At 52.0% G+C, this 11941-nt stretch overlaps 1 protein-coding gene across 3 annotated transcripts in view; it reads left to right on the forward strand.

Moving 5' to 3' along the window:
* Positions 1-6242, forward strand: part of SLC44A2 (solute carrier family 44 member 2) — a 31709-nt gene extending 25467 nt beyond the window's left edge. For 2 of the 3 annotated variants that reach the window (XM_052642874.1, XM_052642873.1), the window contains exons 13-22: positions 26-118; positions 295-379; positions 989-1251; positions 1338-1432; positions 1997-2100; positions 2207-2280; positions 2370-2440; positions 2607-2695; positions 4076-4160; positions 4627-5169. In XM_052642874.1, the coding sequence (XP_052498834.1) occupies positions 26-118; positions 295-379; positions 989-1251; positions 1338-1432; positions 1997-2100; positions 2207-2280; positions 2370-2440; positions 2607-2695; positions 4076-4160; positions 4627-4748 (1081 nt within the window). In that variant the 3' untranslated portion in view covers positions 4749-5169. Of the gene's footprint in view, positions 1-25; positions 119-294; positions 380-988; positions 1252-1337; positions 1433-1996; positions 2101-2206; positions 2281-2369; positions 2441-2606; positions 2696-4075; positions 4161-4626 lie in introns of all 3 variants that reach the window. The other variant, XM_052642875.1, reaches the window with a different exon arrangement.
* The last annotated feature ends 5699 nt before the right edge of the window (positions 6243-11941 follow it).

Genomic DNA, 11941 nt, shown 5'->3' on the forward strand with positions numbered 1-11941 from the left:
ATGTCTGTGTCTCTGCTCCTTCCAGGGCTGTGGGATACGTGATGTGCTCCTTGCTGTACCCACTGGTCACCTTCTTCCTGCTGTGCCTTTGCATCGCCTACTGGGCTAGCACCGCTATGTATCCACCGTCAGATACTGGTTTCTGACCCCAGGGATGGCTAAAAGTGCCCATCTTGCCTGGAGATGACCCGCAGCCTGGGGGCAAGGCCAGAACCTGCTGTGGGAATGGATTCTTTTTCTGTGCGCCCCTGTGGTCCCTAAGCCCTGAACTTAGATTCCTTAACAAGCTTCTAGCTTCCTGTCCACTTCCAATGAAGCTGTCTATAAGATCTTCAGTGACACCAGCTGCCCAGTTGCTGGGAAAACCTGCAACCCCGAGGTGAGTGTCCCCAAATAGAGGGATGGCTGTTTCTCTGATAGCCCACAGATGATCTGAAATCTCTTGTTCCCACTTGGGGACCACTGGAGCAAACATTTGATGCCTGCTGTATGTCCTGTGCCAGATGCAGGGGGCATGGGGGGGAAGAGATCCAGCCTGGCCCTCACTCCCCCCAACTCCCTAAGTGCTGATCCACTCACCTTACCCCCACCCTTGACTTCGTCTCCTGCTACTGCACCCCTCTCTTCACCCAGTGGTGGCCAGTTCTTGCTTCCAGAACCCTGTCCTTGCTTTTCACAAGCCCCTCACCTGCCCTCTGTGGTCTTCATAGTGATCTCTGCCACTTGTGATCTGTCCACATGGCCATTCCATTGATCCTCATGATAGTGTATCCTGTCTTCCTGATGCCCATTGAGACAATGAACTCTGATCCTGCTTTTAGAACCCCTTTTGCAAGCCCTTCTTGGAAACTCCCAGTTCCTTGACTTAACTCAGTTCCTCATGACTCCTGTCCCACTCCATGGTCCACCTGACCTGGACCTGATGCCCAGAGCCCACTCTGAACCACAAGGCCCTAAGATATGACCAGGCTCTGCATCCCTCCCACAGACCTTCCCCTCCTCCAATGAATCCCGCCTGTGTCCTGGAGCCCACTGCCAGTTCGCCTTCTATGGTGGTGAATCGACCTACCACCGGGCCCTATTGGGCCTGCAGATCTTCAACGTCTTCATGTTCTTCTGGCTGGCCAACTTCGTGCTGGCACTGGGCCAAGTCACACTAGCCGGGGCGTTTGCCTCCTACTACTGGGCCATGAACAAGCCGGATGATTTGCCTGCCTTCCCGCTCTTCTCTGCCTTTGGCCGGGCGCTCAGGTGGGGACCCAGGTGGGCTGGGGGTTGGGGGTGAGATGGAGTGGAAGAGGCCTGGCCCGGCCGCTGACCACCCCCTCGGCTCACAGGTATCACACAGGCTCCCTGGCCTTTGGCTCCCTCCTTCTGGCCGTCGTGCAGGTCATCCGAGTGATGCTGGAGTACTTGGATCAGCGCTTGAAAGGTATGGCCCACAGGTGGTTGACATGATTCCCATGGGGGGGCGGGGCTACGGGGCTAGACTGGGATTGATTCTTGGAGGGAGGTGGGGCTAAATTGCTGGGACCGAGTTTGGTTGCTGCCTATGGGGCTTTCGTGATTCGTTCCTGTGATGAGGAATGGCTGGAAGAGCCCATTGAAAGGAGTTCTTTCCGTTGAAGGGGCGGGAACAAGAGGCGGGGCCGCCATTGGTTCCTAAAGAGACGGTCAGGCTGGGATTGGTTGTACTTTGGGGTGGAGCCAAGGAGGTCTCAAGGATTGGCTTTTGCCTGGGAGGCAGGGCCAGGGTAGCCGTGTGGGTTGTCACTTACTCCTATCTTGCGGGACTGGGCTGAGGGTCACTGTTGGTTCCTACCAGCTTGTGGGACAGGACTCCAAGGGTCCTGAATCAAGTCTCCCTTTCCTTGTCTATTCGAGAAGGGGGCTCTAAGAGTACTGGACTCTGCCAAGTGTGTGAAGCAAGGAAGTAGGGGCTCCTACCAGGCCGAGTGGGGTTTCCTCTCACCTCTGCATCTCTCTCATCTACCAGCGGCAGAGAACAAGTTTGCAAAGTTCCTCATGAGCTGTCTCAAATGCTGCTTTTGGTGTCTAGAGAAATTCATCAAATTCCTCAACAGAAATGCCTACATCATGGTGAGTAGGCCTGGGACCAAGATCTAACCCACCAGCTGCTGCTAGCTGGAGGAGCCCTCATTCCCCGGCCTGGTGGGGCTGACCCATCGCTCCCACCTCCCTCCAGATTGCCATCTATGGCACCAACTTCTGCACCTCAGCCAGAAACGCCTTCTTCCTGCTCATGAGAAACATCATCAGGTCAGGGAAAAACACCCTTCTTTGGCTACCTCCCTCTTCCCCCAGGCCCTGAGCCAGCATTCACGTCTGCTTCTTACTGTCCCCTGTAGGGTGGCTGTCCTGGATAAAGTCACCGACTTCCTCTTCCTGTTGGGCAAACTTCTGATAGTCGGTAGCGTGGGTGAGTGTTGTCTGGCTGCAGAGAGACTGTTGGAGGCCATTAGTGAGCTGCTATCGGCCCCCATGTCTTCTATAATAACCGTCTTCTCTGGGGTCTTCTTGGTGGTGGGGGAGGCATTTCCTTTATCCAGAACCCTCAACCATCTCCATTTCCTTCTGCTCTCCAGGGATCCTGGCTTTCTTCTTCTTCACTCACCGAATCAGGATCGTGCAGGACACAGCACCACCCCTCCATTATTACTGGGTCCCTATAGTGGTATGAACCTTTGGGGGTGGGCAGGGGTTGGGGAAAAGGAGATGTCAGGACTCTGACTGGACAGATGTGAATGGAAGCAGAGGTGGGGAATGGTTGTTTAACTCAGGCCACAAATGTTTATTAAGTACCAACCATGTTCCGGGGCCTCCCTAGTGACTCAGTGGTAAAGAATCCGCCTGCAGTGCAGGGATTAAAGGAGGTGCAGTTTCAATCCCTGGGTCAGGAAGATCCCCTGGTAGAGGGCATGGCAACCCACTCCAGTCTTCTTGCCTGGAGAATCCCATGGACAGAGGAGTCTGGTGGGCTACAGTCCATAGGGTCACAAAAAGAGTCAGACACGACTGACGCAACTTAGCACCACCATATTCCAGGCACGACCTGGGAGGGCTTCCCTTCAAAGGCCTTACAGCTTAGGAGTAAATAGACATGGCACCTCTCTGGTGGTCCAGTGAAGACTCCATGCTGCCAAGGAGGCATGGGTTCGATCTCTGCTCAGGGAAGTAAGATCCCACATATTCCACATGCCCATGATGATGCAAATTAGATGTATGCTTGCAAAGTTGTACGTTCCAGAAGAATTACAGGGAGCCAAGTGTTCGAGCTTGCAGTGGAGGATGTGGGCAGGTGTGGGAGTCTAGAGGGTTTCCCCATGGAAGTGATGTCATGTCTAAGATTTGAAAGAGATGCAGGCAATATTGTGGCAGAGGGGACAAACAGCTGAGGCAGGTCTGTGCCAGGAACAGTGAGCAAATGAGTGTGGTTGGTGTGGAGGGAGTGAAGGGATGAGGAGGTGGAGACTGGGCGGGCAGAGGATGGGGCCGTGGCTAGGGGTTTAGGTCATCCCCCTAACAGCAGTACAGTATCTGAGTGCAGGACTTGGGGCCCAGTGACCTCGATTTTTATTTTCGTTCTTTGTTTGGTAGTTCTGAGTGACTCTGGGCAAGTTATTTAATCTGTTCACTTTAGTCAATCAATGTTTATCAAGTACCTACCAAGGCCCTCTGAGTTTCCAGGTTGCTGGGGGATATAAATGGGACAGACACAGTCTAGTAGGGATGTGGGCATTACAGCTGTCATGCACTAGGGACTTCCCTGGCGGTCCAGAGGTGAAGACTCTGTGCTTCCAATTCAGGGGGCATGAGTTCGATCCCTGCTCGGGAACTAAGATCCCATACCCCTTGTAGTGCAGCCAAAAAAATTAAAAAGAAAAAAGAATACTGTCAAAACCTATCATTCCCTAAAAAATGCAGCCAAAGGCCTTAAATGAGGGGCTGGCTTATCAGCAGGGAAATGGCATGCTGCTAGCTGGAAGGGATGAGGTGGTGGGTAGAGGTTGCCCTGGGCAGAAGGGTGGAAAGAGCTTGTCTATCCTCTGCCCAGACGGTGGTCATCGGCTCCTACCTGATCGCCCATGGCTTCTTCAGTGTCTACGGCATGTGCGTGGACACACTTTTCCTCTGTTTCTGTGAGTAACCCCTCACCCCCGACCCTTGCTGGGCCCTGACTCGCTTCTCCCCTTTGGGCAGAACATCACCCTGCGATGGGGCTACACATCTGCCCACCTGGTGCCCGCGGCCTCCCCAGAGCCTGGCTGTCCCTAGGGCCCCAGGTTGCCCCACCTCCCACCCCACCCCCAGCTTCTCCCCCCGCGTTCAGAGCTGCTCCATCCTCTTGTCCTTTGGTCAGGCTGCAGCTGGAACACTGTCCCTTGGGCCCTTGGCTTTGGAGTTTCTGGCTCTGGGGGGGGCATCTGTGGCTGCCACTAACTCTGGTCTCTCCGTCTATTTTTTGGTTTTTTGTTTTCTCTTTTCTCGTCCTCTCCTCCATGCCTGCTGGCTTCCCTGAAACCCCGCGCCCCCGCCCCGCCTCCCTCATCCCCTCCCTTCCTGACCACCCCATTTCCCCCCTTGCTGGTTCCTGGGGGAGCCCAGGTGAGGACCTGGAAAGAAATGACGGCTCTCAGGAGCGACCCTACTTCATGTCGCCCGAGCTGAGAGACATCCTGTTGAAGGGGAGTGCGGAGGAGGGGAAGCGGGCGGAAGTCGAGGAGTAGAGAGGGAGGCTGGCTTGTAGATCAGGGCGGGTGCATGCGGGGCTTTCGGGCCTGGGAGCGGGGATCAGCGTGTGTGTGCGCGTGTGTGAGTGCGTGCGTGTGTGTGTGTTTGTGTGTGTGTGTGCGCGCGCCCCCCCCCCCCCCCCCCCCCCGCTCCAGTCCCAGCGCCTCTTGCTTCTTAACCCTCTGAGGCTTCTCTGTGTCCCACCCCCCTCCCCATCCACCCACCCAATCCCCCGGTGCCCCCGCCCGTGGGCTCCCCTCATGCCGCCTGCTCTGGGGCCTCTCTCCGCAGTGGAGGACTTGGAGAGGAACGATGGGACGCCCGAGAGGCCTTACTTCATGTCTCTCACCCTCAAGAAGATCTTGAACAAGACCAACAAGAGGCAGGCGGAGGCCTAGAGGCCCCGCCCCCACCCTCCCTGGAACTTTCGTGATGTGTGGTGGGCAGCTGGGTCAGAACCCTCAGCCCATCGGGCTGACCTGAAGTCCTATCACTGCCGCCCCCTTCCTGCCCCACCCATCATCCAGTTACCACCAGGGAACCTGCAGGATTTGGGGCATCACCTCCCTATGCCAAGGGCCAGTCGGAGTTTTCTGGGCACCTCCCCCCCTCACTACTTCGCCCCCCACCAGCCAGGATGAGAATCCAGGTGGGGCTTCTTATTATCCAACATGTGGGGCCTCTGTGGGCTACCCTGTGGTTCCTGCCCCCTCTTACGACAGGACAGTATTTGTGTCTGCAACAGCGGTGGCTGCAACAAGGCCACTGTAACCTGCGTCTGCTCTGGCCAGGATGCCAGAACCCTTTCTCCAGGCTGAACAACTGGCTACTGGCCACTGCAGGCATTTCTTTATTTTTAAACCTGGACATGCATTAAAGGGTCTGTTAGCTTTTTCTCTGTCTTCATGGCTGAGATGGGGCCGCTAAAGAATGCTTATGTCCCCTCCTTGGGTATTGCTGTGTGTACCCAGGTAGGGGTGTCTCCTGGCTAGGGAGGCAGCAGCTGGGGTGTCGATGGGGTGGAGAAGAGGGAGGTAGGTTGTGGGGGCAGGGAGGCTGGGGGTAGGCTGGTGGGGAGGAGGTTGGTAACAGCGGCAAAAATGTAAACCGCTGGCTGGCTGAGTCGGGCCGAATTTCCCCTTTTCTCTGCCACTTATTGACACACCTCTCTTTGTAAGAGACATAAGAAACTGAATCCACCCAAGGGACGATTTCGAAGAAAGGGGGGATGGGGGTAAATGCCTTGGGCAAATGGGCACCCCCCACCCCCAGTCTCCTCGCTTTGAGGATCTTTTGCCAAATGTGTTGAATTCAGGGGAACAGGTGTGCCCGTTCTCCCTTCGCCATATCTCAAGGCCCCCCGATATGGGATCTGGAGAAACCCCAACCTGGGGTTTCTGTCTCCTGTGCCTACCTGCCCCCCTCCCCCATTCTGTCCACACACCCCTATGTGTAACTGCATTCCAACCACTAATAAAGTGCCTACTGTACAGCGCCTGGGCCTGGAGTGTTTGTGGGGGAGAGTGGGAGGCTGGTGGGGGAAACCCCAGCTTCTGCCACCCTGAGATCCCCCGAGCTGGGGCGACTTTCTCCTGGGGGAAGGAGGGAGGGCAGGAAGCCCGCTGTCTGCTGGCCTCCGACTGAATTCTACCATGCAGCCGTTCAGGTTTCTCCTGAACAAATACCCCTTATTAGGCTCTGATCCCCAGACTCCAGAAGGCGGCAGTGACCTGCCCACCTCCTCGGCACACTGCCTGGACACGTGCCCCCAGGCAGGCTTTGTCCTGGGCCCAGCACTTGGGCACCACAATCTAGTTTAAGTGGCTTCAGACCTGCCAAGCCGCTCCACCCTGCTCACTACTGCCCCCTGGTGCCAGCTCTGTTACTGTCACCTCTGGGCCAACTGCTCCACCTTGTTAATTTTCTTTCTTGCCCCAACCTTGCCTTTTTTTGTAAATAGCTACCATTTTTGGAGTACTCCGTATCTGCACACATACAGTCCCCACTCATTAAGGCAGGGAAGTTTGGCAACGTCTCTGAAGGTAGCCCAGCAGGAAAGGGGCTGAGAAGTTTGTCTCATTGCCTCAAAGCCCTCAGCTTCTATCCTGTACAGACACTCTCTAGGTTTGCTTGTTCACCTCGATCTTTTGGGTTTATTCCTTTCTTACTGCCATCTCGTTAACCCTGCCTCCCAAATAGCTCCTAAACCTGCTTGTGTGTTAACTCGCTTCAGTCGTGTTTGATTCTTTGTGACCCTATGCCTGCCGGATTCCTCAGTCCGTGGAATTGTCCAAGCAAGAATACTGGTGTGGGTCGTCATGCCCTTCTCCAGAGGATCTTCCCAAGCCAGGGACTGAACCTGAGTCTTATGTCTCCTGCATTGGCAGGCAGGTTCCTTACCACTAGTGCCACGTGGAAAGCCCAAACCAGTTTACATCTCTCCATATTTTCAGCTCCCAACCCTCATTATCAACTCATCTGCCCTCATTCCTTCAGTTTCCCCCACAGGCCCAGAAGGCCGCCTGTATAACATCTGAGTTCACACTTCCTCTGCTCAAGAACCCTCCACGGATCCCTTTTACTGAGTGAAAGCCAAAGCAACCCACAGGGCCCTGCCCCATCCGCCCTCTTTAACGCACTCAGGCTGACCTCATGCAACCGCCCTGGGCCCAGGGCTTATGCCAGGCACATCATCTGGCTCTTTTCACCTAGCTCCTTATCCTCCTGCTTTCAGCTCAGGTGTTGCCTCCAGGAAGTTTACTTGCTCACTGAAATCTGTTTTGGCAAACTTGTGGATACCAAGGAGGGAAGTGGGGTGGGATGAATTGGGAGATTGGGATTGACAGTTACACTTTATTTAGTTCAGTTCAGTCCCTCAGTCTGTCCAACTCTGCGACCCCAAGGTCTGCTGCACACCAGGCTTCCCTGTCCATCACCAACTCCCAGAGCTTGTTCAAACTCATGCCCATCAAGTCGGTGATGCCATCCAACCATCCCATCCTCTGTCATCCCCTTCTCCCGCCTTCAATCTTTCCCAGCATCAGGGTCTTTTACAATGAGTCAGTTCTTCGCATCAGGTGGTCAAAGTATTGGAGCTTCAGCTTCAACATCAGTCCTTCCAGTGAACATCCAGGACTGATCTCCTTTAGGATGGACTGGTTGGATCTCCTTGCAGTCCAAGGGACTCTCAAGAGTCTTCTCCAACACCACAGCTCAAAAGCATCAATTCTTTGGCACTCAGCTTTCTGTATGGTCCAACTCTCACATCCACACATGACTACTGGAAAAACCATGGCTTTGACTATATAGACCTTTGGCGGCAAAGTGATGTCTCTGCTTTTTAATATGCTGTCTAGGTTGGTTGTAGCTTTTCTTCCAAGGAGCAAGCATCTTTTAATTTCATGGCTGCAGTCACCATCTGCAGTGATTTTTGGAGCCCAGAAAAATAAAGTCTGTCACTGTTTCCATTTTTTCCCTATCTATTTGCCATGAAGTGATAGGACTGGATGCCATGATCTTAGTTTCCTGAATGCTGAGTTTAAAGCCAACTTTTTCACTCTCCTCTTTCACCTTCATCAAGAGGCTCTTTAGTTCTTCTTCACTTTCTGCAATAAGGGTGGTGTCATCTGCTTATCTGAGGTTATTGATATTTCTCCCTGCAATCTTAATTCCAGCTTGTGATTCCTCCAGCCCTGCATTTCACATGATGTACTCTCCATACAAGTTAAATAAGCAAGGTGACAATATACAGCCTTGACATACTCCTTTTCCAACTTGGAACTAGTCTGTTCCATGTCTGGTTCTAACTGTTGTTTCCTGACCTGCATACAGACTCCTTAGGAGACAGGTCAGGTGGTCTGGTATTCCCATCTCTTGAAGAATTTTCCAGTTTGTTGTGATCCACAGTCAAAGGCTTTGGTGTAGTCAATAAAGCAAATGTTTTTCTGGAACTCTCTTGCTTTTTTAATGATCCCTGTTTAGCACAGGGAACTCTACTCTGTGCTCTGTGGTGACCTAAATGGGAAGGAAATCTAAACAAGAGGATATATATGTGTATATATATACATATACACACACATATATACATACATAACCTCAGATATGCAGATAACACTACCCTAGCGGCAGAAATCAAGAGGAACTAAAGAGCCTCTTGATGAAGGTAAAAGAAGAGAGTGAAAAAACTGGCTTAAAACTCAACATTCAAAAAATTAAGATCATGGCATCTTAAGATCATTCCTTCATGGCAAATAGATGTGGAAAAAATGTAAACAGGTACAAACTTTATTTTCTTGGGCTCCAAAATCACTGCAGATGGTGACTTCAACCATGAAATTAGAAGATGCTTGCCCCCTGGAAGAAAAGCTATGACAAACCTAGACATCATATTAAAAAGCAGAGACATCACTTTGCTGACAAAGGTCTGTACAGTCAAAGGTATGGTTTTTCCAGTAGTCATGTACCTGAGAGTTGGACCATAAAGAAGGTTGAGCGCTAAAGAATTGATGCTCTCAAACTGTGGTTATAGAGAAGATTCTTGAAAGCCACTTGGACTGCAAAGAGACCAAACCAGTCAATCCTAAAGGAAACCAACCCTGAATATTCATTGGAGGTACTGACACTGAAGCTCCAGTCCTCTGACTACCTGATTCGAAGAATTGACTCATTGGAAAAGACCCTAATGCTGGCTGGGAAAGACTGAAGGCGGGAGAAGGGGATGACAGAGGATGAGATGGTTGGATGGCATCATTGACTCGATGGACATGAGTTTGAGCAAACTCCGGGAGCCAGGGAAGGACAGAGAAGCCTGGTGTGATGCAGTCGATGGAGTTGCAGAGTCAGACACGACTGAGTGCCTGAACAGTACACATGTATGTACCTATCACCCTACTGTACAGCAGAAACTAACACTGGAAAGCAACTGCTGTTGCTTAGCCTCTAGGTTGCGTCTGACTCTTCCGTCCATGGGATTTCCCAGGCAAGAATACTGGAGTGGGTTGCCATTTTCCTTCTCCGATCTTGCCATTTCTTCTGCCAGATCTTCCCCACCCAGGTACCAAATCTAAGCCTCCTGCATTGACAGGTGGATTCTTTACCACTGAGCCACCCGGGAAGCCTAGTCATGATCTTATCTGCCCCTATATCAGAGATTTAATAGGGGCTGCCTTAGAAGAATGAGATACTCAAAAGCCAGTTTTTCAGAAATGTAATCTTGGGAATACCCTGCCTCCTATGACTTGTTAGGATTCAGTGCTTTCACTGATAGGGGTCCGAGTTCGATCCCTAGTCAGGGAACTAAAACCCTGCAAGCTGAGTGACTTGGTCAAAAAAGAAAATGTAACCTTGGGACCCTTTCGAGAGAAGTCTAAGGACTTGAGTCAGAAAACTAGAAATCTTCCTCGTTCTGCCACTTGGTAGCGCTGTTAGCTTGGTCAAGTTGCCCTACCACTGTGCATCTTCCCTCAAGTGTCATACAGAGGCATAGCTGATCTCCAACTTGCGGCTAAAACCAAATTATCAGCTCTATTGTTACGGTGCTCTGGAACAATCTAAACTTATTTTAGCTAATTTTGTCTGAATACATGTCCCGTTAATTTAACCAAAACATTCTCCAACCTCAAGCTTTATTTAAAAAAGATTTCCAAGTTGGGGTGGGGTGGGGAAGGCAAGATGCTGAATGCCTATCATTTACGTGAAAAACACTGATAAAAATAAATAAAACATCTCTTTAGATACACCGAAAAACTTTACAGTGGTTGCCAAGGACAGTGTCTGGAAGAGGCAAACTGACTCCGTTTTCTTACATTCTTTTGCACATTTGACATTTTGTTATCATGTGATTAATCATTGGTTCAAGACCCTAAGTGTAAATAAAAATGAAAAGTAACGGGCACAGCATCCATTCATTCTGTAATCATACTTTTACACCTTACCTTTTTAACAGTAACTATCATTTTGGGGCATTTGTTCCGCGCAAAGAATTGTGCTAGGTGCTTCTAAGAAAAATCATCACTATTTTGAAGATAACGATACGGAGGTCCAGGGACCTGTACTATTCTTGGTCACATCCGGAGACTCAAACTTCGGGCGACACTGGATCTTGCATTCTGAACTAGCTGCTCCCTCCTTACGTTTTTGTTAAGGAAGATCCAAAATTAGGGCATTAAGTCTTAAACGACTTCTCGCCTTCTTCAGGAAAGTGACGCCGACACTGAAGGGGAGCGGGCTTTAGTTTAGTACACTGTACAACAGGGATCTCACAAAGCGCTCGGGAGGAGACGACACCAGGCTTGTAAAGAAAAGGCGCTGGGTCCCGGATAACTCTACTTATGAGCCCCAAGATGTGGTTGGCCGAGCAACTGTCGCAGCCCTGCGAAAGACAGAGAAGCCTCCAGTCCGGTCTTTTTCTGGATCAGGCGTCAGTTTGTCCATCTGCGAAGTGGGGACTGGAAGATCCCGACCGACTCGGCTTTGCTCTTCGGAGGCTCGGCAATCCGGCTGGGCGCTACATCCGATAAAGTTTTAACATCGAAGACCCGAGGTGTTCGCTCTAACTAGCCCAGGGACAGCAAGGAGGAGCTCGGCGCGGCCGTTGCTCGCACACGCACCTCGAGTCTCCTCGGCCTCTCGTGAAGATGCGGACAGTGTGGACAAAGTTTCGCCAGAATGCCTCGGTTGGAAACGATGAAAGCGCTACGGAGACCCAGCCGCTACGAGGATGCTAGCGCGCCTGCCTCTAAAGGTCGCTTCCGCCAACATACTTCGAGCGTAAGATGGCGTCCGCGCAGGCGCGTAAACTAGCAGCGGCATGAGGCTCCGCCCCTCAACCTGCACCACCTGGTAGTGGCTTATCAAAAACCGCCATTGAAAAAAGAGCGCCGATATTGTCACATGACTCAGGTCTACCAATAAGACAAGGGAAAGGCACAAAAGTCCTTGTCACGTGGCCAAGGAGAACTTGGAATTTGCCACTGTCACATGATCAAGCAGAGGCGTGGAAAGGGGCAGGGAAACCGTTCCGACGCCACGTAACAGCTACGTTTCTGACACGTGACTAGGGCCCTCGCACTCTTTGTCCCTCCTTCCCTTTCCGGCTGGGCCTGCGTCGAGCGGCAACGCAGCGGCGAAGGGGCGGGGCTCCGGCCGGTCACGTGCTCTCGCACCTCCCCGGCGCGCGCCCGCCCGCTCG

The sequence above is a fragment of the Budorcas taxicolor genome, chromosome 7, assembly GCF_023091745.1.
Source record: "Budorcas taxicolor isolate Tak-1 chromosome 7, Takin1.1, whole genome shotgun sequence".
Lineage (NCBI taxonomy): Eukaryota > Metazoa > Chordata > Mammalia > Artiodactyla > Bovidae > Budorcas > Budorcas taxicolor.